The sequence below is a fragment of the Carassius auratus genome, chromosome 26 (genome assembly GCF_003368295.1).
Source record: "Carassius auratus strain Wakin chromosome 26, ASM336829v1, whole genome shotgun sequence".
Taxonomy (NCBI): Eukaryota; Metazoa; Chordata; class Actinopteri; order Cypriniformes; family Cyprinidae; genus Carassius; species Carassius auratus.
Genome location: NC_039268.1, coordinates 23,557,287 through 23,584,496, shown reverse-complemented (window position 1 = coordinate 23,584,496; position 27,210 = coordinate 23,557,287). Strand labels below are relative to the sequence as shown.

Sequence of the window (27,210 nt, the reverse complement as noted above, 5' to 3'; positions counted from 1 at the left end):
ATGTTAAAATAATTAAACAAAGTGATGTTTTTAATAAATCGACATGATTTCTTAATTGGCAAAAACATTCTAGCTGTTTTTAACATTAGACCAGCAGTTTTTACTTTAAAATTAGGATACACACATTTCCTTCTAAACAATCACCTCTAAGCCACAGGAAAAATGTTGTTTGGTTTGATTTATTTTATTATATTTAGATTCACACTTAATTTACTTTTCTAATTACTTTAACCGGTCTTTTATTTTTGTCACTCTTCACTTCTAGCATGCTTTATCAGTTAAAACATGTATGCGTATACAAATATCTAACTGGATTGAAAGTGGTAAAATCAAGACAGGATTTTATTAACATAAAACTTGTTATCAGTTCAAATAGACGTACAATGTATAAACTTTTACAACATTACACAAAACATATTACATATTTGGTCTCATGTCTGGGGTCGTGTGATTGCTGATGCCACCATCAGTGTACTGTATTTCAAAAGGTTGTGAAACATCTAAACCTGTTTCTAAGATCTCAACTCATTTGCAACTTAATTAGTTGTGAGGGATCTGGCATTGTGTGCTTTGGTGGTGTGTGTCAGCTAAAGTTCAGTGAAAAACAGATCATGTTCAGTGATTAAAGGATCTCCATTGCATCTATTTATTGCGTTTACCTGTGAGTGTGAACTTTGTCAAAGTTTAGCCAAAAGTTCAGCGACCGGTCAAAGGATGTGTGCCCTACTGAAACTTTTTTAACGACAAACATCTGGAGAATTTACATAGGGGCATAAATATCTGGTGCAGTGTTAGGTGAAGTTCTTGAAGATAATATTTGTCTGAGAGAAACCAGGACGCTTTATTAATAATGTAGATCTGGTGAATGTGATTTCACAGATGTTCAGGATGAGATCAGAGAGATGAGATAAATGCAAACAAGTACACAAACAGAAACATACAATCACAAACACACACACGCAAACATAAACATTCTGCAAACATACTGTAAAAATAAACTAACATAATGTACATACAAACATACAAAAACAAACATACAAACAAACAAACAAACATACTGTTCAATCAAACAAACATGCAAACATAAACAAAAACATTCAAAAAACAAACACTGTAGAAACAAACAAACATACAAACATAAACAACAAACATACAAACTAAAACTTACAAATATACACCCAAACTCAAACAAGCGCACAAACATATTAACAAACTAACTAGGGCACAAACACAAACATACACACAAAATCAAACAATCTCACACACACACACACACACACACACACACAAACATACAAGGAAACAGACATACATGCAACCACAAACATGTATACACAAACCTATAAAAACATGCATACACACAAACATACAGCAAAAACACAAGCACAAAGATGTAGACTAACATAAATTCAAATGCAAACATACACACAAACATGCACAAACACTCACATAAGAACAAAACAAATATACATACACGCACAATAAACCCATGCACTAAAACATTTCAACTTCTACAATGTCGCACACAAAACTTTTACAAATCAAAACTTTTAGCTTCACACTAGGTATTCTCTACAAAGATGATGGAGAGCAGTGTGGTTAAAAAGAATGTAACTTTCATTTTGACAAATAAGTTTTGTAAATTTTTAGATCTTTCACACCTAAAACCATAGTGAGGATTAGAAGCAGGTAAATGACCATCTGGTGAATGCAAGACACTGACAGAGAGTTTTCTTTATGAATTAGACCTCTATTAGACTGAAAATTAGTTAGTTTGCAACAAAAAGTGTTTTTTTGCTACAAATGTCTCACAGAACTTTTACAACAGATTAGACTTTCTTTCTCACTTTACTAATGGTGTTGTTAACCATGCTGTTTAAATGCAACATATTTATTTTTCACACTATAATGTTTTATTTTATTAAAAACAATTTATAGATTCTTTATATATATATTTTACTACAATTTGATCAAATAATTGATAGAAAAATCGATAACCCCATGACATAATTATCTTACTGACAGAGATGTGTTAAGATGTCAAGTATCTTTTTAAAATACTTTAAAAGTAATCTTTTCTAGTTTTCATCTAGGATTCATATCCACACTCGAGTATTTTTTGTAAGAGTCCTGGACAAATGAAAATAGATGCTTGAAAGACTTTTCTCTTTAAGATATTTTTTAATGACAGACTTAAAGCTTTAGGCTGATTAAAACAATTGAGTTTATGCATTTCTCTTGAATATACAGTAACCAGAGAGTACATGAAGCAGATTAAATACACAACCTCATAAATGCATTGTGGTTCTACCATGTTAATCAATAAAAAAGACTTAATTTATATACCATATTTTACTTTCTTTTCAAAACACAATAAACATTATGACTTTTTAAATGTCGAACAACCGGTTTTGTTGGAAATATAAAAACACCCATAGTGTTATGTTTCTTAGTTAGAATGCTTCTAGTTTGTAGTAAAATCACATCTTTAAGCTAAAACATTTTCCTTCCAAACACTCTCAAGCACCCGTGCAGCTTTCACAGACACTGCCAACAACTTCCTTAAGTTTGTTTTAACATATAGCTGAGACCCTGATGGAATTATTTTACACACAGTTTTTAGGAAGTTTACTATGGAAATGTAATAGGTTATAGGGTAACACTTTAGAATAAGGTTCCATTAGTTAATGTTAGTTAACTACTTTCGTTAACATGAACTAAGCAAGAACAATCCTTCTACAGCATTTATAAGTCTTAGTTCATGTTAATTTCAACATTTACTAATGCATTATTTAAATCAAAAGTTGTGCTTGTTAACATTAGTTAATGCACTGTGAATTACCATGAACTAACAATGAATAACTTTATTTTCATTAACTAACATTAACGAAGATGAATAAATACACTAATAAATGTATTATTCATTGTTTGTTCATGTTATTTAATACATTAACTAACATTAACTAATGGAACCTTATTCTAAAGTGTTACCGGTTATAGATTACATGTTACCCTTTTTAAAACCTAAAAAGTTGTGTAACAATTTCAATTACTTTAAAAAAGTAATGTACCTGATTACATTTTTTAATCACTTTTTATGTTAACATTACAGTAGGATTCAACAACTAATGACTGTCAGACTTTAAACATCCTTCATCAATTTGTTGTAATAATTTCATTTTAAAGCACAACCACCACAAAATCAGACTTGCTTTGAGATTAATTACACATTTAAAACCACAAAAAGACAGCTTAATATCTATGATACTGTTTTTGAAATCAAGACAGGAAACTCTGGTAAAACAGTTAAACTTAAACTAAATAAATATACATCACCCAAATAGAAAATAAAACAGTTATCGGATAAGCATGTGTCCTAAACTCCTGAAGCATTTGTGTCTCATATTTTAGAGCAGTTAATGCAGTTGAAATATATCAATTAAATCTGTTTTTATGTTTGCTTTTGTATGTTTGTGTTTGTTGTTTATGTCTGTTTGTGCAGTATGTTTGTGTTTGTTGTTTATTTCTGTTTGTACAGTATGTTTGTGTTTGTTGTTTATGTCTGTTTGTGCAGTATGTTTGTGTTTGTATGTTTTTTGTTTGTTTGTTTGTACAGTATGTTTGTGTTTGTTGTTTATGTCTGTTTGTACAGTATGTTTTTGTTTGTTGTTTATGTCTGTTTGTACAGTATGTTTGTGTTTGTTGTTTATGTCTGTTTGTGCAGTATGTTTGTTGTTTGTTTGTTTGTACAGTATGTTTGTGTTTGTTGTTTATGTCTGTTTGTACAGTATGTTTTTGTTTGTTGTTTATGTCTGTTTGTGCAGTATGTTTGTGTTTGTATGTTTGTTGTTTGTGTTTGTTTGTACAGTATGTATGCGGTATGTTTGCCTTTGTTTGCATGTATGTTTATCTTTTCTTTGGTTATGTTTGTTTGTGTGTGTTTGTTGTTTACAATTGTATCTGTTTGTATATTATGTTTGTGTTTGTATCTTTGTGTTTGTTGTTTATGTTTGTTTGTACTGTTTTTTTTTTATTTGTACAATATGTTTGCCTTTGTTTGCATGTATGTTTACGTTTGTGATTGTATGTTTGTGATTGTGTACTTGTTTGCATTTTCAGTGTATGTTTGTGTTGAGGCTTGAAAAATATAGGTGTGAATAAAAATAATAAATGTAACTCAAATAAACTAAATGAATAAAAATTAAACCACATCTTTCTACAGCATTGAGCACCTTGTTAAAAACAATCACCCTCGACCTGATCTCTCTGATCTCATCCTGAACATCTGTGAAATCACATTCACCAGATCTACATTATTAATAAAGCGTCCTGGTTTCTCTCAGACAAATATTATCTTCAAGAACTTTACCTAACAATGCACCAGATATTTATGCCCCTATGTAAATTCTCCAGATGTTTGTCGTTAAAAAAGTTTCAGTAGGGCACACATCCTTTGACCGGTTGCTGAACTTTTGGCTAAACTTTGACAAAGTTCACACTCACAGGTAAACGCCATAAATAGATGCAATGGAGATCCTTTAATCACTGAACATGATCTGTTTTGATCACCAAACTTTAGCTGACACACACCACCAAAGCACACAATGCCAGATCCCTCACAACTAATTAAGTTGCAAATGAGTTGAGATCTTAGAAACAGGTTTAGATGTTTCACAACCTTTTGAAATACAGTACACTGATGGTGGCATCAGCAATCACACGACCCCAGACATGAGACCAAATATGTAATATGTTTTGTGTAATGTTGTAAAAGTTTAGACATTGTACGTCTATTTGAACTGATAACAAGTCTTATGTTAATAAAATCCTGTCTTGATTTTACCTCTTTCAATCCAGTTAGATATTTGTATACGCATACATGTTTTAACTGATAAAGCATGCTAGAAGTTAAGATTGACAAAAATAAAAGACCGGTTAAAGTAATTAGAAAAGTAAATTAAGTGTGAATAGCTAAATATAATAAAATAAATCAAACCAAACAACATTTTTCCTGTGGCTCAGAGATGATTGTTTAGAAGGAAACGTGTGTATCCTAATTTTAAAGTAAAAAATGCTGGTCTAATGTTAAAAACAGCTAGAATGCAGGGCCGTATTAAGACAGTGTGGTGCCCCTGCGCACTACCTCAAAAGCCCCCCCACCCCCCATTCAGACATAATTAAGGTGATTTCTCAAATGTAATTTATTAACTCATCCAACCACCATATTTTTCGGACTATAAGTCGCACCTAAGTATAAGTTGCATCAGTCCAAAAATACGTCATGACAAGGATAAAACATGTAAATCGCACTGGATTACAAATCGCATTTATTTAGAACCAAGAGAAAACATTACCGTCTGCAGCCGCAAGAGGGCGCTCTATGTTTTCAGTGTAGACTACAGGAGCAATGAGCAGCATAGAGCGCCCTCTCGCGGCTGGAGACTGTAATGTTTTAACTTTAACTTCAATGGTAAACAGGGAGAGTACAGTCAATCGCTTCTGTGTCATTGTCGTCCTGAGCTCATTCTTCACTCGGTTAAAAAAAAAACATTTGATCCCTGGAACATTTTGAATTTTAGCTAAACGCCTTGCGTTCTTGTCTTTAACTCTCTTTTTGCAAAACCACTCAATTGACGTCTGTCCATTTTGATTCATTTTCTGTAGCGGTTAAAAAAATACACATTTGCGCGTACTTGTTGTGGACCAACTCAACTCTGACAGATTTGGGACGGAAGGGGGGGACTGACAGTGACCATGTAATCTTTATTTATTTATAATTTATTATTATTATTATTATTGTTAAGTTAGTTTTCATAAACGAGTTATGTATGGTCTTTCAAGAATTTCAAGTCTATAATAAAACAATTTACGAAAAATATTTTTAAAGCTTGTGTCATGTGGTGCCCCCCCTAGTTTTTGTGAATGGTTGGTGCCCCTGGGCACTGGCCCAAGTGCCCTTATGGATAATCCGGCTCTGCTAGAATGTTTTCGCCAATTAAGAAATTATGTTGATTTATTAAAAACATCACTTTGTTTAATTATTTTAACTCCAACTTTTAAATCTATCTTTGTGGCCTCTGGTGTTAGGGATGTGTTGGGGTGAGGATGGAGACCTGACGGAAGAATACCTTTTTATTTTGTTTAACTTCGTGACAAACCTCAAACTTGTAAAAATTGTAACTAATGGTAGAGTACAACGTAGATTTTGACAAATATCTCATGCTGGTCTTTTAACGACCGCGTCTGATGCATTTTCTTTTTTAGATCACCGTTTAATCTTCGTTTAATTTTTCTTCTGTTGTGATACTATCTTTCCTAAATTGTAGCTAACGGTAGACTACAAAAGGTTTGACAAGAATTGTTTTGCTCGACGTTTGCCTCTGATACTTTTTTGTTTAGATCGAGGCAAGATAAGTCAACATTTTGTCTTTTCCTTTCAAACAAACTGTAAATAGTTTTTAAATTGTAATGTTACAAGATTTTGACTGCTATGTGCTGTTTAACAAAACATATCTGATACCTTTTTTGTTTTAGATAGATGGTCACTAGCCTACTTTTCTTTTTATTTAACTTGTAACAAACTCTATCTAGTTTTTTAATTGTTTAACAACACTTAAATACAGGTCTTGACCCGTCATTACATTGTTTCTATTCCATGTATGTTTTAACATTTTTCTTGAAATGTGTTGCGCGTGTAAAAACTTTAATAAAAACTTCCCTTATCCTGTTTAATAATCATACCACGTTTCACATTTTAAGTTTAAAGCACATAGGTTTTGAACAGTTTTCAATGTCCCACACAAAAACACATTCCCAAACCATCATAAATTCCTTCGGATCATTGGGATGGATAAACAGATGGTCACTTAGACGGGGAGGGGTGTCCAGAAACAGGGAATTTTTGACCCTCATCAATCAAACTTTTTCATCACACAGTGCACTATACTCTCTCTAGAATTGTCTGCAGTGTGGCGTTGGTTCTTTAAACAAATGTGATCCAGAGCCACATAGTTTCACCTCCTCTTCCTGTGCCAGCAGTGTAGCTCAGAAAGCCTTCTCAAAGCAGTGCATTGAGGTTCACGTCATCAGATTCTCATGGTAGCTGAGTAAATCTTCACCTCATCCATCTCTGTCAGTAATGTGGTGTTAAAAGCTTTCTGAAAGTTCTCAATAAATACCAGGTCTGACTGAAGCCGGATCTTGTTTGCAAGGATTATCGTTGTCCCTGTTTGACAGAAGTGAAGCATGGTGTCAAGAAGCTCAGCGAGGCACTTGTGGTGATAGACCACATCAGCTGCCGGGATGTAATCGTAATAATGCGTGGAACGGGGAAACGTCTCCTCCAGCTTGTAGCCCCATTGCAGTGCTGTAACCTGAGGCTCGTGTCTCCAGTGCCACCTGGTATTCCTGTTCAAATTACTCCTCAGATTACCAAGGATATCTGGCAGATCCGTGGACGTCAGTTTAGCACCTACAAATTAGTGACACCATTTAGTTTTGGTCTTAAGCTTAGTCTAAACCAGGGGTGTCCAGTTCGGCTCTTGGAGGGCTACTATCCTGCAGAGCTCAGCTCAAATCCCAATTAAACGCACCTGAACGAGTTATTCGAGGTCTTTGGGATTGGTGTGTTGGGGATAGTTGGAACTGAATTCTGCAGGATGTTGGGAGCAGGATTGGACACCCCATAGTTTAGTCCAATGGTTTCCAATCACGTTCATAAAGGCCCCTACTTTTTGACCTATTTCATGTCTTGAAGTAGTATCAGCCTCAGACGTCACATCTGAGACTGACTGTTGGCTAAATATCTGATGCATACAGCACACAAAATTGGAAACACTGCAGAAGTTGCAGAGTTGTCACTGGATTTGTTAAATTGAGACGATGCAAAATGTTCATTGTTGAGGGATTCAGGAACGTGGTTCAGGGTGTAGCCAAGTTCAGATCTACAGAGCTGCTGTCCTGCAGAGTTTAACTCCAACCCTAATCAAACAAGCTACTCGATGTCTTCAGGATTGCTAAGGCTGTAGCCAGGTGAGGTTTTTTTTTTTTAGGGTTGAAACAAAACTTCTGGAGGGCAGCAACTCTCTAGGATAAACTTGCCTAGGTCTGGCCTGATTGTATTAAATATTGAGACGTACCAAGAAGTGTGGCAACTATCGAGACGAGGCCCGTTCCTGCTCCGAGCTCCAGCGTTGATTTGTCAAGTAGATTAATCTGCTGTCGACCTGTTGGGGTGTCCAGGAATCGGCAAAGGGCCAGTGCCTATGACATTCAAAACCAGGAGTTCATAGTCTCCCTTAGACTCTGTGTATTTTACCCTCTTACAAAGCATACATATAGTTTCTTCCTGATATGACTGGTTGATAAACTGCTGTGCTGTTGAACATCTAATGCTCACCGCAGGCCATACCACACCGCCGTAATTGCCTATGGCTTCTTGAATTTTGATTTCATGACCCAGAAAGTAGTAGATCTCCCTGCCAAGAGTGGAGTAGACGGTGGGAGCCCAGGATTTGGGCTTTGGTGGTTCTGTGTTGGCAGGTACAACTGAGGGAAAGATAAAAGAAGCGTATCCCATCAGATAGGTATCCATAGCCTCTTTCGCACTGGAGGAAGCTTTCCATAGTTCCTATGACTATTGGCGGAGGTTCCCACTTTTTGGAGCATTACCACCATAGGACCTAGAAATGTGTTTAGCTCTAGATACTCCGTTTGAGGTAACCAATTCGGATTAGGGTCTATAAGAGTCCTATAACAATTACCAGTGATGTAAATGTATGCTTCAGTTCCCCCAAGTGGAATTGTTCCTACTTATTCCTAGTTCCTGCAGTGCAAACACAGCAAAAAGCAGGGACTTCTGCAAAACGTTCTAGGAACTATGGAAAGGCTCCTCCAGTGCGACATCACCTATTTAAGTGCATTTGGCCTCTACTATATGCAAGCCTTACCTTCTTCCTCAGCAGGTCTTTCCAAATCCTGGAGTTCTTTGTCTACTTGTGTCTCATCTGGCGTTTGAGTATCATCACACTCTAGAAGTTCCACTTCCTCTGCATTGTTTCCTGTCTCGTTTGTAGAGTTTGTCTCCCCAGCATCATAATTTTCGTCCTCTTCCTTGTTCATCTCTTGAACCTGGTCACCTCCCTGCTCTGGTGTCTTGCTGGTTGCTACGTAAATCCTCACATCATCCAACTCTTCAAGGAGTGTGATTTCAAAATATCTAAGAAAGTTGTCGATGAAGCCCAGATCTGAAGCATAGCGGACCTTGTTCGCCCAGACTAGAATAGTTCCCGGCTGGCAGAAGTAACGCATGGTGAATAGTAATTCTGCGAGGAAGTCATGGTGATAGACCACATCAGTCGCCAACACATAATCATACTGGTGTGTGGATCTGGGGAAGAACTCGTCCAGCTTGTGACCCCAGTAGAGTTCTGTGACCATGGGCTCGTGTCTCCGCCGGCCTCTCGTGTTCCTGTTAAGGTTGTATCTCAGATTACTTAGTATCTCAGGTAAATCCGTTGCTGTTAGTTTGGCACCTATAGAGCAATTTCAGTGATTATCTTGCAATGTACAAAACCATTTAGATTAGTACCCGAGTCTTACCCCAACACTTACCCAATAATGTGACGACAGTCGAAAGTAATCCGGTTCCAGCTCCAAGTTCAAGAACTGATTTGTCGAGTAAATCAATGTGTTGATGACCCTGCGGCGTTTCCAAGAATCGGCAAAGTGCAAGTGCCTATATGGAAGGAATACAAATCACATTTTAGAAGTACACCATGTTTGCTTTGCTATATGAATGCAGAATCACACAAAAGCAAAGTTCTTGGGTTTTTGATGTCATCGCTGATCTAGGGCCAGATTTACTAAATGGCAAATTAACACAAGAGTGCGATTGTGTGTACTGTGGGTGATTTACTGACAATGCACAAATTAAAGAACACAGCAACATCTCATTTACATATCAACCAATGCAATATATCAAGCAGTATACTGATGCTCATCAGGTGTGGGTTATCTTTTTACGACATAGGCTCAAAATGAGATTTTTTGGGCGTTAAATAATGGCGCAAATACTAGTAATTTGATGACTGCAAATGTTAGTAAATCGCATTGTGTGATTAATTCTAATACTCTCCTCTCATAAATTTTGCATCTGAAAAGGGAAACTCCTACAAATGCATTTTCAATAAGGTAAGGCACAAAAATAACTGCCCATGCCTCTTCACCTCTAATTCTTAACTGTGTGTCTTTAGTAAATATTGACAGTTCTATTTTAACCCCAAAAAACGGTTTGCGTTGGTGAAAGCTGTTAGTAAATCTGGCCCATACACTGTTCACATGTGCATTTGTTTCTCATGGTTCATTGATTCTTCAGTTGAAAGTGTCTCACCGCTGGCCATATAGTAGCACCATAAGAATCGATGGACTCCTGAATTGTAATTTCCTGGCCCAAAAAATGATAAACTTCCTTCCCGGGTCTGCTGTAAACAGTCGGTGCCCAGGATCTCATATACCCTCCTCCTGTGCTTCCATCTTAAAGAAAAACCCAAATCAGACTCAAATTCATTAGAACTGTGAACTTTTAGAACAAACATCACTGACCAGATTTCTGCTCCACAAACGCTGAATCCATCTCACTGCAGCCGTCGTTGTCTTCTTCACTATCCTCAGGTTCATTTTTAAGGTTTGTGTTGTCGTCATCATCGTTATCGTTTAGGTTTCCATCCTCCTGGTTTTCGGCATCAGCATAACCTGTAGTCTGCTCTTCTGTAAAATCTACATCTTTCTTTTCATATTCTTGAACCTGTTCTACAAACTTTTGTTCTGTCCATTTGATCTCTCCTTCATTCATCTCTTCATTTGTCTTTTTGTTGACCATTTCATCCTCGTCCACACCTTTCCTCGCATCCCCTTTAGTCTCTTTTGACGTCTCTAGTCCTCTTTCCTCTCTCATGGTGGCAGAGTAAATCTTTACCTCTCCATTGTCTGCCAGCAGGATGGTGTTGAAAGTTTTTTTGAAGTTCTCCACAAAGACTAGATCAGAATCGAAGCGGGTCTTGTTGGCCCATATGAGGGTTGTACCCGGCTGGCAGAAGTGGCGCATGGTGACTAGTAATTCTGCTTGATAGTCATGCTGATAGACCACGTCTGCTGCTAATATGTAGTCGTATTTGTAGACTGAACGAGGGAAGGTCTTATCGAGCTCATAACCCCAAGAGAGCGCCGCCACCTGCGGAGTGTATCTGCAGCGGCCCCGTGTGTTTCTGGACAGGTTGCTTCCCAAGTTCCCGAGGACTTCAGGCAGGTCAGTTGCTGTTACCCAAGCACCTGGGAATGATTATACAGGTATGAAAACATATACAACACAACCATAGGCTTGTTATATGTTGTCAAATCCCACTCTTGGAGGGCCAATGTCCTGTAGAGTTTGCATCCAACCAGCTCCAACACCCTCACCTGGAAGTTTCTTGTCATTGATTGGCTGGTTCAGGTGTGCTTATTTAGGGTTAGAGCTAAACTCTGCAGGACACCAGCCCTTTAAGAACAGGTTTGGACATTCTTGCTTGGCAGTGGTGGTGGGGGGGGGGGCAATAAACATAAAATTTATCAAGAGCAATTAAAATGGTTAACCATTACGAGTAATGCGAGTTATGTAATCAGATTACTTTTTAAATAACTAGTAAAGTAACACATTACTTTTAAATTTAGAAGGAAATATCTGAGTTACTTTTTAAATCAGTTACTTTGTTTCCATGTGTTGAGTGACAGATGCTGTTGCCATGGTGACAGAGATCAGGAGTCAGTGCAGAGTGTTGTGTGTGAACATGATCTCACTGTAGTTCTAGACTAAATATGAACATCTGTTTACTCAAAAACACATTCAGTGTTCCTCACAATCAATAAAAACAGTCTCATAAAAACTCAGAATATTAGACAAACCTACAATAATTAAATGTTAATTAAGACAAATATAATTTATGGATTTAATTCTAGTTTATTAACCAACGTCTGACCTTTGAATGATCCAATTCAATCATTATAATAAGCTAAATTGACACATTTGTTTCATTTTATTCATTTCTGAATAGTGCTAATCTTTGTTCTTCTGCGTCATATTCTTCAGGTGAATAGTTTGAGCAGCGCCCTCTACTGTACAGACCTGAACTTACACTTCCTTCATCCTGAGGAGTATTCATTCCACTTTTAGGGTGAAAAGGGCTTTTATATTTGTAAAAGAAGAACTATTTTATATTAAAAACAAACAAGTAAGCCCTGCCCAGATTTAAAAGTAACCCAAAAGTAACGTAACGCATTACTTTACATAAAAAGTAATGAAGTCATTAGTTATTTTTAGGGAGCAACATGATATAGTAATGTATTACTTTTAAAAGTAACTTTTCCAGCGTTGCTGCTTGGTACCTACCCAACAGACTGGCCACGATGGAAACAAGACCCGTGCCGGCGCCGATCTCTAGCACCGCCTTGTCAACAAGGTCAACCGTCTCTTGGTTGGACTCAAGGTAGCGACACAGAGCCAAAGCCTAAATGATAATTTAGAAAATGTATCATGATTATGAATATCATTGGTCAGTTAGTTAGCCCCGCCCCAAACTCATGATTGGTTGATTCAGAAGTTGACATTTGGGGCAACGCAAACAAACAGATCATTGTTGTGAAAGTGTTACACTCTTCAGAAAGCCATTCATTCTAAACATGAAATTGAACACTAGGAAAAGTTTGAACGTCAGACTAATGGCACACTTCAGCTTATATATTTCAAATATGTAATAAAGTATTTGTCTCACTGCTGGCCAGATGACAGAACCAAACGAATCGAGAGACTCCCAGATGCTGATCTCATTACCGGCGAAATAATGGATCTCCTTTCCAATGGTGGCCAGCACACTGGGCTCCCAGGATGCCTTACGCACGGGGACGACTTCTGAACAATATAACAAGAGAAAACCTGATGCATTTCTCATTCTAATCTATACTGATGTAGTGTTGTGGTTTCAGTTAGTGTTTAAAGGAATAGTACACCCAGAAATAAAAAATTGCTGTAAATGTGTTCACCCTCAAACCATCCCAGATTAGGATTAGTTTTTTTCTCTTGGAGAAATGCACTATTGCATCAGTGTCTCATCAATGGATGCTCTGCAGTGAATGGGTGTCGCAAGAATGAGAGTCTGATAAAAACATCACAATAATCCACAGCACTCCAGTCCATCAGTGAACATCTGGAGAAGTTAACAGATGAAACAAATCCAGCATTAAGATGTTTATAACTTTAAACCGTTGCTGCTTGTTAAAATAGAAGTCTATAATCAATAATAATGCTTCCTGTGGATTATTTGGACTCTTATTCTGCCGGCACACATTCACTGCTGATGATCCATTGCTAAAGAAATGATGGGATGCTACATTTATCCAAATCTGAGGAAGAAACAAACTCCTCTACATCTCGGATGGTCTGAAGTTGAACACATCTTCATTTTTGGCAGAGTTTGTTCCTTTAAGAGAAGGTACATTTTAGATGATTTGCCAATACATTTTTTTCAGTTACTTACCATCATGCTTTTCTATGTCTACATCTGTACCATCTTTCACAGTGTTCATGCTCACATCCGTCTCCATTGTGGCATCTGCATTTCCAGACTGAGAACAATCCATGATGCTGTTTAAAATACAAATTTATATCGTTTTAAGATTATCCATTTTTTTTATGTTGACCTTTTAAAATCTGTTTCTGACAGTTTCTCAAACATCGTTTATATGCAAATAAAACAGTGCAATTTCAACAAAGTAGCAAAAACATCAAGTGCATGATGTGATGCCATGCAGCATTGTAAAATAGGACTTTCACGATTTTTAGTTCAGAGAGACATCAAAAACAAGGTACTTGTAAAAGTTAGCATATACAGGCAAGTGAAAAAAAATCCATGGGTGCAATCAGATAAACTACAACGATTTTATACAGCCCAAGCTTAGTGCTACTGTATTTCCTCAAATGCATTTTGAAGCTTTAGAAGAACTCACTGCATTCCGCTCACATCACTGCACCTTCAGCATGCTTTACTCTCCGGAGGAGTCTGCAGAGGTCAGCTTTACCTTGTTGATCTGATCCTCTTCACAGTAATCCGGTCAGTGCTTCTGCAACTGCATCCTCAGCGAGGTTATAGACTGGCATCACGCAACACTCCAGCGTCACGCTGCCATCACTATATTTAGCTGGAGATTCATGAAGCAGAGGCACATCCACACAAACACTGAGAAATAGAGCATGATGTACGAGATGGGGAATGAGCTTCTGCTGCCACACACAGATTGGGAGACAAACACTAGAGCTTTGAGATAATAGAGAAGTTCAGAATGCCACGACATACAGTACTAGTACTGAAGTATTGCACAATGCATAATGTTTCATACTGCATACTGAATTGTACAAGTGTTTACTTTGGGGTGAATCTAACAAAACTTGTCAAGAACAAGCTTGAAACATATTTCCCTCCAAAATCAAAAAAATAATAATCTTGTGTTTTCTTAAAAAAAAAAAATTGTCCCTTTACCAATTAGTGTTATGCAATAAAAATATAGAATGAAATCATTTGTGCATCATTGTACTATTTATTGCACTGATTTAGTAAGCCATTCAAAAAAAAAAGGTAAATAAAATGCATGCAATGTAAAATTTACTTTAAGATAATTGTTCCTCTCCCAATTAGTGCAATGCAAAAAAATATTAATAATGTTAAGGTAGGACATTGTGGGTAATATGCTGTTTATTGAACTGATTTTAAGGGTAAACCAAATGCACATAATGCAAAAATTCATTGTTTTCTTTAAGAAAATCCCTCCTCTCCAAATAAAGTATTATGCAGTAAAAATATTGATAAAAGAAAATGTATTTAAATGTAAAGCTTTATGCATAATATGACGTTTGTAAGGTTAAACGAAATGCAATAAAAATGTGTCCTTTCCCAAGCAGTATAATACAAAAAAAATACATATAAATTAAAATGTTTTTAAATGTAATAATTAATGCATCATATGTTATTTATTGCAGTGCTTTGCAGGGTAAACAAAGGCACACTATGTAAGAAAAAAAGAAAAACTAAAAAATGTATATCATTTTTATTGAGGTGTGGTGCAGTGTATTCTGAATATGTTGCATTCACCCTTTTATTTTTTTGCCCATTTATTCCATTCCTGTTGGTTTCTATGAGTCTAGGCAGCTGGTATGCACTAAATGGATTCCACAGAAGGGAAACCCAATATAACACTCATTATATCTCTGGAGGACACATGAGGTCATCGCCCTAAATCCTTCTTCTGTATGCTCTCCAGTTTCTTGTGTGTTTGTCAAAACTCTCTGGAATCAGCGGCCGATTGAACACCTTTCCCTTGTAGGGCCTGATCTCTTCCACATTTACAGCGTTTGGCAGATGCATGCATGAAGAGATTATGTTGAAATGATTGGCTGTCCTGCACTGGGATGTTTTCTAAATCTCTGTTTATGTGGATTATATGTGGTGTACGTGTGTTTTCATCATGTAATGGCCCTGCCAGACTCCAGCACTTGATCCCAGGATCAGATATCTCCGTGAATCATCATCAGACATGCATGCATGGTCCAAATGGGCTTCTGCCCTCAGAAGAACCAAAACATGTTTGTGATCCATTACTGCTACGTGCCGCTAGTCATAGACACATCTGCTTCTTCTTAACTTGGAAATCAGTTCTGCTTTCTTCTAGAAGCTCCAAACTAGAAAAGCCTGTAGACACTGTAGAGTTTCAGAAGCTGTGTTTAGAGAAGGAACCAGATTCAGAACGTTTCATTTTTATTTCCAAATATTGAAGTATTTCTGTATCGAACACTTAAGAGAGTGAATGTAATGAAAAAGATGATCATGTCAAATAACATCAGTGCTTACAAATGATTGACTTACAAACATCATACACTTCTTCATCATCAAGTTCTTGTCTTCTTCTTGGCTCTGTTTTTATCAGATTCTCATTCTGACGGCACCCATTCACTGCAGAGCATCCGTTACTGAGATTTACTTTGATCTTCTCAGTAACTTTTGTTTTTATTTCCGACGTCAGCAGTTCTTGAAACTTCTGGAATCACGAAATAAATCATGGTTTAATTAATTAATTTATCCTAACCCACCCTGTAATATATTTTAGTTGCAGTTCTTAGGGGCCGTTCGGGTCAAACGCGTCGTTTTTGTGCTCGGTACAGCTTTATCCGCAGGCTGGGCAGGTTATAAAGTTCCTCCAGGTGAAAGTGCTTCTCAAATGCGTCCACGAAGCGGTTCTCGGGATCCAGACGGAACCTCATGGCCCACAGGATGATGGTGTGCTCTGAGCTCAGGTGGATGAAGGTCTCCATCAGCTGCTGCAGGTGTGGATGTGCGTACACCACGTCTGCGGCTATGATGTAGTCGTAGTGGCAGGTGTTAAGCGGGAATCGCTCGTCCAGCTGTTGCCCCCAGCAGAGCTCGGTCACAAGTGGCTCGTGTCTGCACAGTCCTCTGGTGTTACGGTTCACGTTGTGTCTCAGATTCCCCAAAACATCCGGCAGATCTGTGGACGTCACCTTTGCCCCTGCAGGTGGAGGACAACACTTACTAATATACACACTAATAAAACTAATGCTATATTGTTTATTTAATTTGCACTACATAATTAAAATTTAAGCAATTTTTATTTTCTTTAAATTTTTGCTAAATTGTGTTAATTAGAAAACATTAATTAAAAATCTGTTAAAATAATTTATTTACATTTTTACTTCATTTTATATTAATACGTTTTTGCTAAATTTAAATAATTAGAAACATTAATTAAAACATATGTTAAATTAATCATTAAATAATTTTTTTTCACTAAATGTTCACTAAATTTAAATCAATTAAAAATAATATATATATAATAATAATATATTTAATTAAATACATTTAATATTCATACATTTAAAAATGTCAGTAATTAAAAAAAATATGAAAATTATTTTTAATCCATTTTAAGTAAGTTTACTTGTTGCTAGGTTTCATATTGATACATTTTCACAAAACGAACTTAAAAATGTAATTAATATTTCTAAATAATAATCCATTATTATTTAAAATATTTTATATTTTTTTTCTAAATTTCATATTTGTAAAAATAAAAAATCCTATATTTTTGTTCAATATTAAATTTTATATTCATAAATGTAAATGTAATAAAACCAAACCTTTTGTATTTGAATTCTTAAAAAGAGATTTCAATTACAGGAATTTCAGCCTATTCTGTATTCTAAAGAATTTATCTCTAACTATTTGATGCATGTTATTATAGTTCTAATAGCACTGTGATTTCTTTATTATTTCTATTTTTTGAGTTTAATGAAAACAAACAAACACATCATCTGAAGTATTCCTGACTGTGATTGGCTCTCACCCAGGAGGCTGGTTACTATGGTAACGAGGCCGGTTCCAGCGCCCAGCTCGATGATGCTCTTGTCCGTCAGGGGATACTCGTCTCGGTGCGTGTCGAGGAAATGACACAAAACCATGGCCTGAGAACAGAGAAGAGTTAGTGTGTGACCCGTGCTGCTGCTCCTCCTCGGTCTGAAGCGTGTGAGCGAGTCATACACACCGAGGGCCACAGAACGGCCCCGTAACTGTCCCTCGCCTCCGTGATTTTGATCTCCTTGTCTGCGAACTCGTATCCTTCCCACACTTCGTATCTGATCAGCGACGGGCGAAAGTGTCTCTTCATAATCGCTGCTGACAGCTCAGCGTCTACAAACACACACAGATCTCTCAGCTTTTAGATTTGGAGAAATAGACAGCAATACACTGTATGAGCCACAATTATACATTTCTCTTTTATGCCAAAAATCATTAGGATATTAAGTAAAGATCATGTACCGTGAAGATATTTTGAAAATCTCCTTCCGTAAATATATCAAAACTTAGATTAGTAATATGCATTGCTAAGAACTTCATCTGAACAACTTTAAAGATGATTTTCTCAATATTTAGATTTGTTTGCTCCCTCAGATTCCAGATTTTCTAAATATTGTCCTCCGAACAAACCAGACATCACTGGAGAGATGATTTATTCAGCGTTCAGATGATGAAACATTTAAACAGTTAAAAATAGATTATGCAAGAAAATATCATTTCCGTTTTTATATTTAAAAATGTTACTTGCTGATTCTTTGTAATCATTTGTGGAATTTACCAGCAATTTCTATTTTTACATTTTTCTTTTAATTGTAGAATGAAATATCAGTATTTCAGCTGTAATTATGACCAAGCTACTTGTTTTTAAACTAAAAAAACTGAAAAAAATGACAAAATATTAATTCATCATGATTCATTTTGTCTTAGGAACTGAATGTTAAATAGTTAATGAGGGCAAAAAAAAAATCATCTTTATTTTGCTTTTTAATGCTTCACTTTTGAGTTTTAATACTTCTAATAAGATTTGTAATATAATGAATAACCGCTGGACAGCTGCTCAGATCTGTGTGATCAAGATATAAACTCACAGAAGCTGCTTGTGCATTGTGTTTGAAATATTCGAAACAAGAGCAAAGTTATTTTAAGAAAAACTACTGAGAGGTTCATTAAATATGAAATCTGCAACACTGTAACTGTATTAAATGCATTTCACGATCTTTATTAAACGGCTCAAATATCATTCATTCTGACATCTGAAGTTGATGATCATCAGTTTCTCCTTCCACACATGAAGTGTGTGTTATTAATCTACAGACGCTCCAGCAGTGAACGAAGCACATTTAATATCTGCTCTCTGTGGATTTTAGTCTCGTATAGAAAGCAATATATAGACACCCACCCTCAGTGGTCTCATCCTGCTCCATTTGTGCGTCTGAAAGCCAGAAGAAGATCCTTATATGTGCAACTTCACACGAGTGCTTGCCTTGTGTGTGTGTGTGAGAGTGTGTGTGTGTGTGAGAGAGATGACTGACAGCAGCAGGTGAAAGGGAAGCCGTCAGATCCTACAGGAGTAAACAGATCCTCTCAGACACACGATCTGAAACTTCTTTCTGCAGAATGTAGATGATTGTTTGACAGATCATTATAAAAGAGTCTGAGCAAACACTGAGCAGCTGAGCTCCTCTGACCTTTAGAGTCACACACACACACACACACTCACACACACACACTCCACGCCAAGAGTTTTACTGTAGTATTAGGAACATAACTGCAGCAATAATCCATCAATCTGACATCGATGTCAAAAATAGTGTCTTTGTTATTCTCCCTTCAGGTCAAAAACAACAACACATACACACACACACACACACACACACACACTACAGTTAAAAAGTTGGGATAAGAATGATTTTTTATGTTTTTTTTTTTTTACTTTTCTGACTGCATTTATTGGATCAAAAAATACAGTACATTTTTTTATATTTTTACTGTTTCAATCATCAGTTTTCTGTGTGAATCTGTGTTAAAGTGTAATTTATTTCTGTGATGCTCCGCTGTATTTCCAGCATCATTCCTCCATCTTCAGTGTCACATGATCTTCAGAAATCAGAATAATATGATGATTAGAAGAGCATTTATTTAAAATAGAAGTATTTTCTAACGATATACATCACAGTTCAAAGGTTTGATGTCAGTACATTTTCATTCTTTCTTTTTTTAAAGAAATTAATAAAGTAGACATTAATTAAAAAAAATAAAGAAAATAATCAGATTAAGAAGTTGGAACAATATGAAATTATTAATAATTACATTTCTCTAATTTATTATTATTTATTTTTTTACACACAGTGAAAATGAATTGGCTCCAAAAATGCCAAAAAATAAATAAAAAATGAACGAAAAAGCACCATGAAAGTGTCATAATACGAGTAAAATATTCTGAATATCCAACGAAAATCATCTCACGTTTGAAGAAATATAAGGGTCTAGGATCATATTATCTCTTAAATTACCAAATAAATAGTTTGGAGTGGATATTTGTAAAAAAAATATTTATATTATATATATATAAATATTTTTTTAAGACAATTAGTCACATTTTTACAGATTTTTATTTGCCAAAATAAATAGTTTGGAGGGTAAACTGTGTAATTTCTTTTCTTGTTTTTCTATTAAAAATGTATTTTAATGCATTGAACTGAAAGCAGAGGAAATTAAATTAAATAAACATGCAATTATAATCTATTTGGGACCATTAAGATGTTTGCGATGTGATGCTTTCTTGAGAACTATTGCATGATTGTGTTCGTTGTGCTGCTTTTACTGTATGCTGAATTAAATATAATATATTATGTAGAGATGATGATATGAATCGTTGTCAGAAATGATGTTTTCTGTAGATCTGATTCAAAATGTGTTTTAACAGTCATAAAAATAATGTAAAACAAGCCTCATCATTTTTTTAGCTACATTTTTTTTTTTCATTTTATTGTTATCTTTTGATTTTGGGGTTCAGATATGACCATGTTTCTTATATATATTTTTGTCCATTTTTAATTTAATTATGAGAATGAGATGTTTTTTTCGGCAAATTAAAATGAGAATTTAGATTGAGAATACTTAAATTGTCAAAATAAATAAATCCTTCGGGTCCTAAGGCAGCCGTTATTGTTCTATGCAGAATATATTTTACTTTTGATTTTAGGGTTGAATATGACTATATAGACTATATTTTTTTTTCATAATGAGAATATATAGTTTTTTTTTTTATGAGAGTTTAGTGTAAAAATCTGACTAATTGTCTTAAAAAATTATATATATATATATATATATATATATAAAGATACACACGCAAAAAACATAATGCTCCTAAAACATGCTTTATTGCTTGAATGCAATTTATAATTTCTTATTTTTGTCTTGGATTTTGGGGTGAAATATTACCATATTGCTGCTTTTTTTCATTATGACAATATTTTTTTAAAGGATGAAAATGTGACTAATTGTCTTAATAATAATAAAAAACAATGGTTCTAAAACATAAATATATGAAAGAAAGAAATCTTATGATTTTGCTTTAATAATTATACTATGTACATAAATAATTTCATACTCATGTCCATATGAAAGAACAGCTTGTTGTAGGAGGAATCAGAAATCCTGATTTATTATTGATGAGAGTAACGAGGATCACAGAAAGCGTCAGTAAAGGTGACGTCAGTATTCCTCCCGATCCTCCCAGTGTTTGGCTCTCTCTGCTGGTTTTTTGTTCAGCTTGCTCTGAACTCCAGCGGCGAAGCGAATCTCTGATGAATCGTTCCGAACGAAGCGACTCTTTGTGACTCCCGTGAAGCCGGCGTGTTTCCTCTTGGGCACGAACTCCAGCGCTTTCTTCCAGCAGCCCGTGTGCTTCAGCGTGATCAGGATGCGCATCATCTGGTCCAGGGTCAGGTTCTTGGCTCCACACTCCCAGTCCAGATGCTCGTCCAGCGGCAGGCGTGCTGTGGTCAGTCGCAGGCGTTTGGCGTTGGCCAGAGACACGCCGGAGTGAATGGAGCGGTCCACCATCGCACCGAGGATGTACACCTTACTGTGATCAAACTCCTGCAGTAGACATGATAATGCCATATATCACCATAATCAACATGCACACAACATGTGTTGGGAAGGCTACTTTGCAATTTATAACAGCTGAGGGATGTTGTTAGGTACAGCATGAAGCGGAGTTATAGCTGTTATAAATTCACTGTAAACCATGGATTCACAGGGATTATTGCTTTTATAAAACGGTTATTTCATACACGTAGTAAGGTTTCACAGAATAAAACCAATCAAATAAAGTGTAGTTATATTAATAACAACAGTATTCTACACCAAACAATGCAGCTCCTCAGAATCAGATGTGGTTGCCGAGCAACACACAAATGTAAACAAAGGTGTTTGTTACATTGTAGAGTAATTCACAACAGCTTTGAACTTGGCTCAGCCAATCAGAATCAAGGAGCGGAACTCTCGGTTTATAAAATGTAACAAGTAGTGAAACTATTTCATAAAACCATGTTTTGGGAGCTGGGGGTGAAAACTTTTGAATTAAAAGATCAGGGAAAATTAAACTTATTTTGTCTTCTGTGAAACATGTAAGTATCTTCTGTAGCCTCTGAAGGGCAGTTCTAAATAGAAAAATATGATATTCAGGCAAAATACGAAAAATGTACACATCTCTATTCTGTTCAAAAGTTTTCACGCCCGGCTCCTAACGCATGGTTTTATCTCCTGGAGCATCAGCGGTGTTTGAATCTTCTGTAATAGTTGTGTTCGAGTCCCTCAGCTGTCCTCAGTGTGAAAAGATGGATCTCAGAATCACACAGTCATTGTTGGAAAGGGTTCAAATACACCAAAATACTGCAAAACCAAAGAATGATTGGGAGCTGAAGGATTTTTCTGAAGAACAGCAGACAGTTGAACTGTTCAGGACAAACAAGGAACAACTATCACTGAACACAAACACACAGCGGTGGATCATTCAGCTCACAACACAGTGTTCAGAGTCAAGGGGATGAATACTTTTGAACAGGGTCATTTTTATAAATTCAGCTACTATTTTCTAAACATCTTTTATGTGAAATATCTTCTTCAGGTCAGTACTAAAGAAACAATAACATGCATTTTACATTATCACTCTTATTTTGGTAAAATAATTACCATTTAGCAGATTCTGAAAGGGGGATGTAAACTTTTGACATCAGCTGTATACTGTATTATCACAACATATTTTGATGCCCACCTGCAGAACCTGCTTGGAATCGGCCGTCAGATACACCAGATCCTTCTGAGGAAACATCTCCAGGTGCGTTCTCTCGGTGGCTGTGATCAGCAGTCGATCCCATGTGTGCGAGCCGTAGCGTCTGCGCAGCTCGTGTAGATATGCTCCGTCCGGCTGCAGGCCGCAGAAGTGCAGGTGGAAGGGGTCCGCGGCGCGCCGGTTCCAGCCCTCGCTCTCCATCAGCTGCGTGACGGTGTTCTCCATCTCCCGCCGGCTCATGAGATGCTCGTAGCTCATATCGTACACCAGCGGCTGACCGAAGCGCATGGCCTGCGCCGCTCTCCAGCTCTGCACTCGATCCGCGGAGCTGCTCCAGAACCGCAGGAGGAAAGTGTTCTTCGGTTCACCTTCGTCTTCCTTCACGTCCTCCTTGAAATGTGAAAATACTATTAGAACCATGGATTTTAGGTTGACTCTGCAGCAAAAAACTCTGAGGTATATTTGTAGCATTAGACAACAATACATAGTATGAGTCACAATTATACATTTCTCTTTAATGACAAAAATCGTTAGGATATTAAGTAAAGATCACGTTCATGAAGATATTTAGTACATTTCCTACCCTAAATATATCAAAACTTGTAGTAATATGAATTGCTAAGAACTTTTGTGCATTTGAACATTTGATTTTCTCAATATTTAGATTTTTTTGCTCCCTCAGATTCCAGATTTTCAAATATTGTCCTCAGAACAAACCAGACATCACTGGAGAGATTTTTTTTTTTGAAGTTTTGATATATTTATGGTAGGAGATTTACTAAATATCTTCATGGAACATGATCTTTATTTAATATCCTAATGATTTTTGTCATAAAAGAGAAATGTATAATTGTGACTCATACAGTGTATTGTTGTCTATTTCTACAGATATATCTGTGACACTGATGACTGTTTTTAGTTTATTAAATAGCTTTTTTAATTTGATGAGCATACTTTAAACGTCACAGTTTCGGCGTCCCTCTCGGATCTCTTCCTCTCCTGCTTCTCCTTCTTGGAGATCTTGTGTGACTCTTTAATGGCCAGGAACTTCAGGTATTTCTTCTTGGCGGATCTGGTCGTGAGCTGAGCGAGATCCTGCAGCTGCTCGTCCGTGATGTTCTTGGGAACGAACTTACCCGCCTGATGCCACATCTCCACCAGCTCGCGGTTATCATCCAGCGCTGAGCGACTCGGACTCTCGCTCTCCTCCCGCGGCGCTTGAGCCCTCATCACCGTCTTCCAGGCGTCCAGATCCAGAGCGCTCTCTCCTGACGCATCTTTCCCAGCGCTGCGGCTGGAGCTGAAGACTCTGGTGGAGAACACAGGATTCCTGAAGCAGCTCACTGCCAGAGAACACGAGCGCAGGAACATCCTCATCCTCATCACCTGCTGCGTCACATAGACTTATAGCTTCATGTCTACACAGACACAAACAATCAATTATTAAAGAACACTTTTGCTATTTGCTATTTTACTATTTGCTTTATGATAAAAAATTGTATTGCATGCATTGTCTCACACACACACACACACACACACAGTATAATACGTTATGTGTTTTTTATATTAAGATGTATACATAGTTTATTTAATAGCTTTAAATGTTTTTTTGTCAACTTTAAAGATATAAATACATATTTAAATGTGAATTTAGTGCAACCAATGTGCAAGAAAACTGACTTTAAAGTCTTTCTGCAAAATATAACTTCTTATTTTTGGATATTTGGACATCATTGGTGTATTTTTAATTTTAACTTCAGATGGCATTTTCAGTGTGAAAATATTTAAAATGTCATGAAAACAATGTCAAAATGTAACTAATGAAAACAAACCAAAGGGCCCTCATCATCTGTATGCAAAATATAATTTCTTATTTATTTATTTTTTTTTTTAAATCATTTAACCAGATGAAACAGGCACAAACATTATTGGATACAATAAAGATACTGAACATTTCCTTTGTTCTTGTCCAGGAAAGAAATACAGCTCATTTATCTCAAAGGGGCATGTTGTCACAACTGGCATTCATGGAAAAAGCTAATTTTAAAGACTTAACATAAGCTAAATATTAAAGACATTTGAGAAATATTCTAAAATAAGCTAAATATTAAACCATCATGAAACAGCAAACACTAACACACAAACATGATAACCCAAAAAGACTGATTTTAGTTTGAAAGGCATGTAGAAAAGTCAAGTATGTATGAATCAAAGACTTGTGACAACTAGCCCCGGTCTTCTCGTCATCTTTAATCACATACACACTCATTATGAGTAAAATCAACATACCATGTGTGCGGTATTTCTGTTTGTTTATTCAGAAGTCACTAGAGATGGACCCTGAAAAGGACACACGCTGCTGCTGTCATGTGGATGTCGGTGTGCAACAATGAAAGCTGTCCGTGCGGAAATCGGCATCGTCTATTTCTGTTTAACATTTTAAAATATTTTTTAACGTTTGAAATATTGTTAGAATGATTGAAAATATTAAAACATGTATTATCACTAGGAGTGATAACACATTTATGTTGAGTTGCGCACAAAGTGTAGGAACTATTGACTCCGTTTCTAGTCGGATCATATTTAGCGGTACGCCACATACATCCGCTGTAAACATCCGCTGAGTGCAAGCATATTTTAAAAAATATTACCGTTCAGAAACTTTTGACTAGTATTGTATACCAGTCAGTCCTCTTAGCATCACTTCAAGACATATTTAATTAATCACGCGTAGCCTGTATTTTAAAATCTATAATTCTTTATTACTTTTAAACCTTTATTTGAATATAGCAACATAATATTACGCTCTATAATATTTCTATGAATGAATCTCTGACAGAGAGTATCAGCCAATCACTGTGTGCATAGTTAATAAGCACTCTGACGTCATCTATAGGCATCGAGCTCAGCCCCGCCCCCTTACTCTGAGCTTGAGACTTCTCTCTGTTCTTTAGTAAAAGTAAAAGCAGCTTTGTGAATACTTACATATTTATATTCTGATATATAATATTGCATATAACAGTATTTTCTGTTTATATATATACAAGTACTACGGTTTTGTTGGAAGTTTGCATTTAATGCAAGATTAAATCATGTACATTTGATTTTACTATTAATCATATCTGACCAAAAGGAAACAGGATATGTTTTTGTAAAAGGGCACAGGATATGTGGTCAAAGTGATAGGTTATTCAAGCTAAAATTAACTTCTGCTGAAACGAATGTTTCCAAAGAAGTGTTCATAAACCAGAAATATTAATTTAAAACGCATAAGATTCTCATTTCATACAATTTCCCAGCAAGCTTGATATTTCATATTTTGATGGCTACATTTCAGTGACATCATTTCCTCTTTAATTGCTTCCTGATGTTTCAGTTAAGTTTGATTTATTTCCATTTAGATCTCCAGATCATACCAAGTTTGTGGGAAGCTTCGCAGGACTTTGTGTGTCTGATTAAAATGATCTATCGAGAGGAAAACTGACCGTCCAAAGCCCAGTTGACCCAAGAAACATCCCTAAATACGATCCACTTTACCATGACATCCAGCATTGACAATCACATCTTCTGATGGAGAGACAAGATAAAGTCAGCTTATAAATGCTTTGTCAGGATGTAGGCTTTCCTGTGGAAACCATCAATTATCTGATCTACTTGTTTTGTGTATTGTGACATTTTTGTATGATGTTTTCAAAGTAAAGCTTATTGATTTCACATTGACTTCTAGACATTGATTCATCCATTTGTACTTGACATTCAACCTCAGTTCTTCTGAGATCAGGATTGAGTTTATTTCTTCATCAGGTTTGTAGAAATGTAGCACTGCATCAGTGTCTCATCAGTGGATGCTCTGCAGTGAATGGACTCCAGTCTAAAATCTTTTGTCTCCTGCTGAATGCAGCAACTGGACGTCTAGATTCAGTCAATTTGGACATGATTTGCTCAAATGGTGCATTTACATCTACATGCATAGTAATGGATTCTCGTATGTGTGAACTACTCTTTGCAGTTAATGCAAGAGTGAAACATGAGGTTTTGTTTAGTTGCATTTGGCAAACCACTGTAACACCTGAACATTTCCCACAACCTGGATACAAATGCTAGATGATGCTCTCCACTAAACTGTTAAAAATGTAACACTGTCTTTATCTTTTATGTTATATTTTTTAAAAGTTTACTTAGCCAAAGTCATCGGGCAAATCAACACCCAATGCTTTTGGGCTTTAAACTTCACAGAGATGCGGTGCGTTGGATTCACTACACTATAAACACAACAGTTATGAAATAATTCTGTGACCACACTGTTTCGGGTCAATTCAGTTACTTTAGAATTTCATCAGAAGTATCACAACTTCACAGTCATTTTCAATTACGTTAGAAACTTACAACTTTAGACACAACAGATCTAATAAAACTCTTCCACTGAATCTGGTTGATTCAATTACTTTAGAATCC

At 36.2% G+C, this 27,210-nt stretch overlaps 3 protein-coding genes across 4 annotated transcripts; all 3 read right to left on the bottom strand.

Moving 5' to 3' along the window:
- Nucleotides 1-5,530: 5,530 nt before the first annotated feature.
- On the bottom strand, nt 5,531-14,241 carry mettl21ca (methyltransferase 21C, AARS1 lysine a). 2 transcript variants are annotated; one of them, XM_026204854.1, is made up of 11 exons: nt 14,110-14,241; nt 13,569-13,675; nt 12,807-12,943; nt 12,425-12,542; nt 10,603-11,328; nt 10,391-10,533; nt 9,613-9,736; nt 8,949-9,533; nt 8,399-8,547; nt 8,139-8,262; nt 5,531-7,471 (listed from the first exon to the last, which is right to left on the bottom strand). In XM_026204854.1, the coding sequence occupies exons 2-11, from the start codon at nt 13,669-13,671 to the stop codon at nt 7,086-7,088; spliced, it is 2,595 nt and encodes an 864-aa protein (XP_026060639.1). In that variant the 5' UTR covers nt 13,672-13,675; nt 14,110-14,241; the 3' UTR covers nt 5,531-7,085. The 2 variants fall into 2 exon arrangements, with proteins under 2 accessions (XP_026060639.1, XP_026060638.1); XM_026204853.1 differs by having other exon boundaries at nt 14,038-14,145.
- Nucleotides 14,242-15,183: 942 nt separating this feature from the next.
- Nucleotides 15,184-18,985, bottom strand: LOC113044682 (protein-lysine methyltransferase METTL21E-like). The gene is made up of 5 exons (XM_026204857.1): nt 18,853-18,985; nt 17,641-17,786; nt 17,443-17,560; nt 15,948-16,608; nt 15,184-15,799 (listed from the first exon to the last, which is right to left on the bottom strand). Exons 1-4 carry the CDS (start codon nt 18,875-18,877, stop codon nt 16,214-16,216), a joined length of 684 nt encoding a protein of 227 aa, XP_026060642.1. The 5' UTR covers nt 18,878-18,985; the 3' UTR covers nt 15,184-15,799; nt 15,948-16,213.
- A 2,030-nt stretch (nt 18,986-21,015) lies between these two features.
- LOC113044677 (tRNA methyltransferase 10 homolog C) lies at nt 21,016-25,144 on the bottom strand. Its single transcript, XM_026204849.1, has 4 exons — nt 25,045-25,144; nt 23,710-24,173; nt 22,738-23,145; nt 21,016-21,557 (listed from the first exon to the last, which is right to left on the bottom strand). Exons 2-4 carry the CDS (start codon nt 24,136-24,138, stop codon nt 21,171-21,173), a joined length of 1,224 nt encoding a protein of 407 aa, XP_026060634.1. The 5' UTR covers nt 24,139-24,173; nt 25,045-25,144; the 3' UTR covers nt 21,016-21,170.
- Between the last annotated feature and the right edge of the window lie 2,066 nt (nt 25,145-27,210).

Bases quoted from the DNA above. Each gene is read 5' to 3' on its own strand.
- mettl21ca (XM_026204853.1), bottom strand. The intron at 12,543-12,806 runs GTGAGACAAATA...ATTATCATTTAG, and splicing joins GTTCTGTCATCTGGCCAGCA to GCTTTGGCTCTGTGTCGCTA. The intron at 7,472-8,138 runs GTACGTCTCAAT...ACTAATTTGTAG, and splicing joins GATAGTTGCCACACTTCTTG to GTGCTAAACTGACGTCCACG.
- LOC113044682 (XM_026204857.1), bottom strand. From the start codon at position 18,877: ATGGAGCAGGATGAGACCACTGAGG. The intron at 17,787-18,852 runs GTGGGTGTCTAT...GTGTGTTTGTAG, and splicing joins GCAGGATGAGACCACTGAGG to ACGCTGAGCTGTCAGCAGCG. The intron at 17,561-17,640 runs GTGTGTATGACT...CTCTGTTCTCAG, and splicing joins GGGCCGTTCTGTGGCCCTCG to GCCATGGTTTTGTGTCATTT.
- LOC113044677 (XM_026204849.1), bottom strand. From the start codon at position 24,138: ATGAGGATGAGGATGTTCCTGCGCTCGTGTTCTCTGGCAGTGAGCTGC. The intron at 23,146-23,709 runs GTATGCTCATCA...TCACATTTCAAG, and splicing joins CCGAAACTGTGACGTTTAAA to GAGGACGTGAAGGAAGACGA. The intron at 21,558-22,737 runs GTGGGCATCAAA...TGTCTACTGCAG, and splicing joins ATTCCAAGCAGGTTCTGCAG to GAGTTTGATCACAGTAAGGT.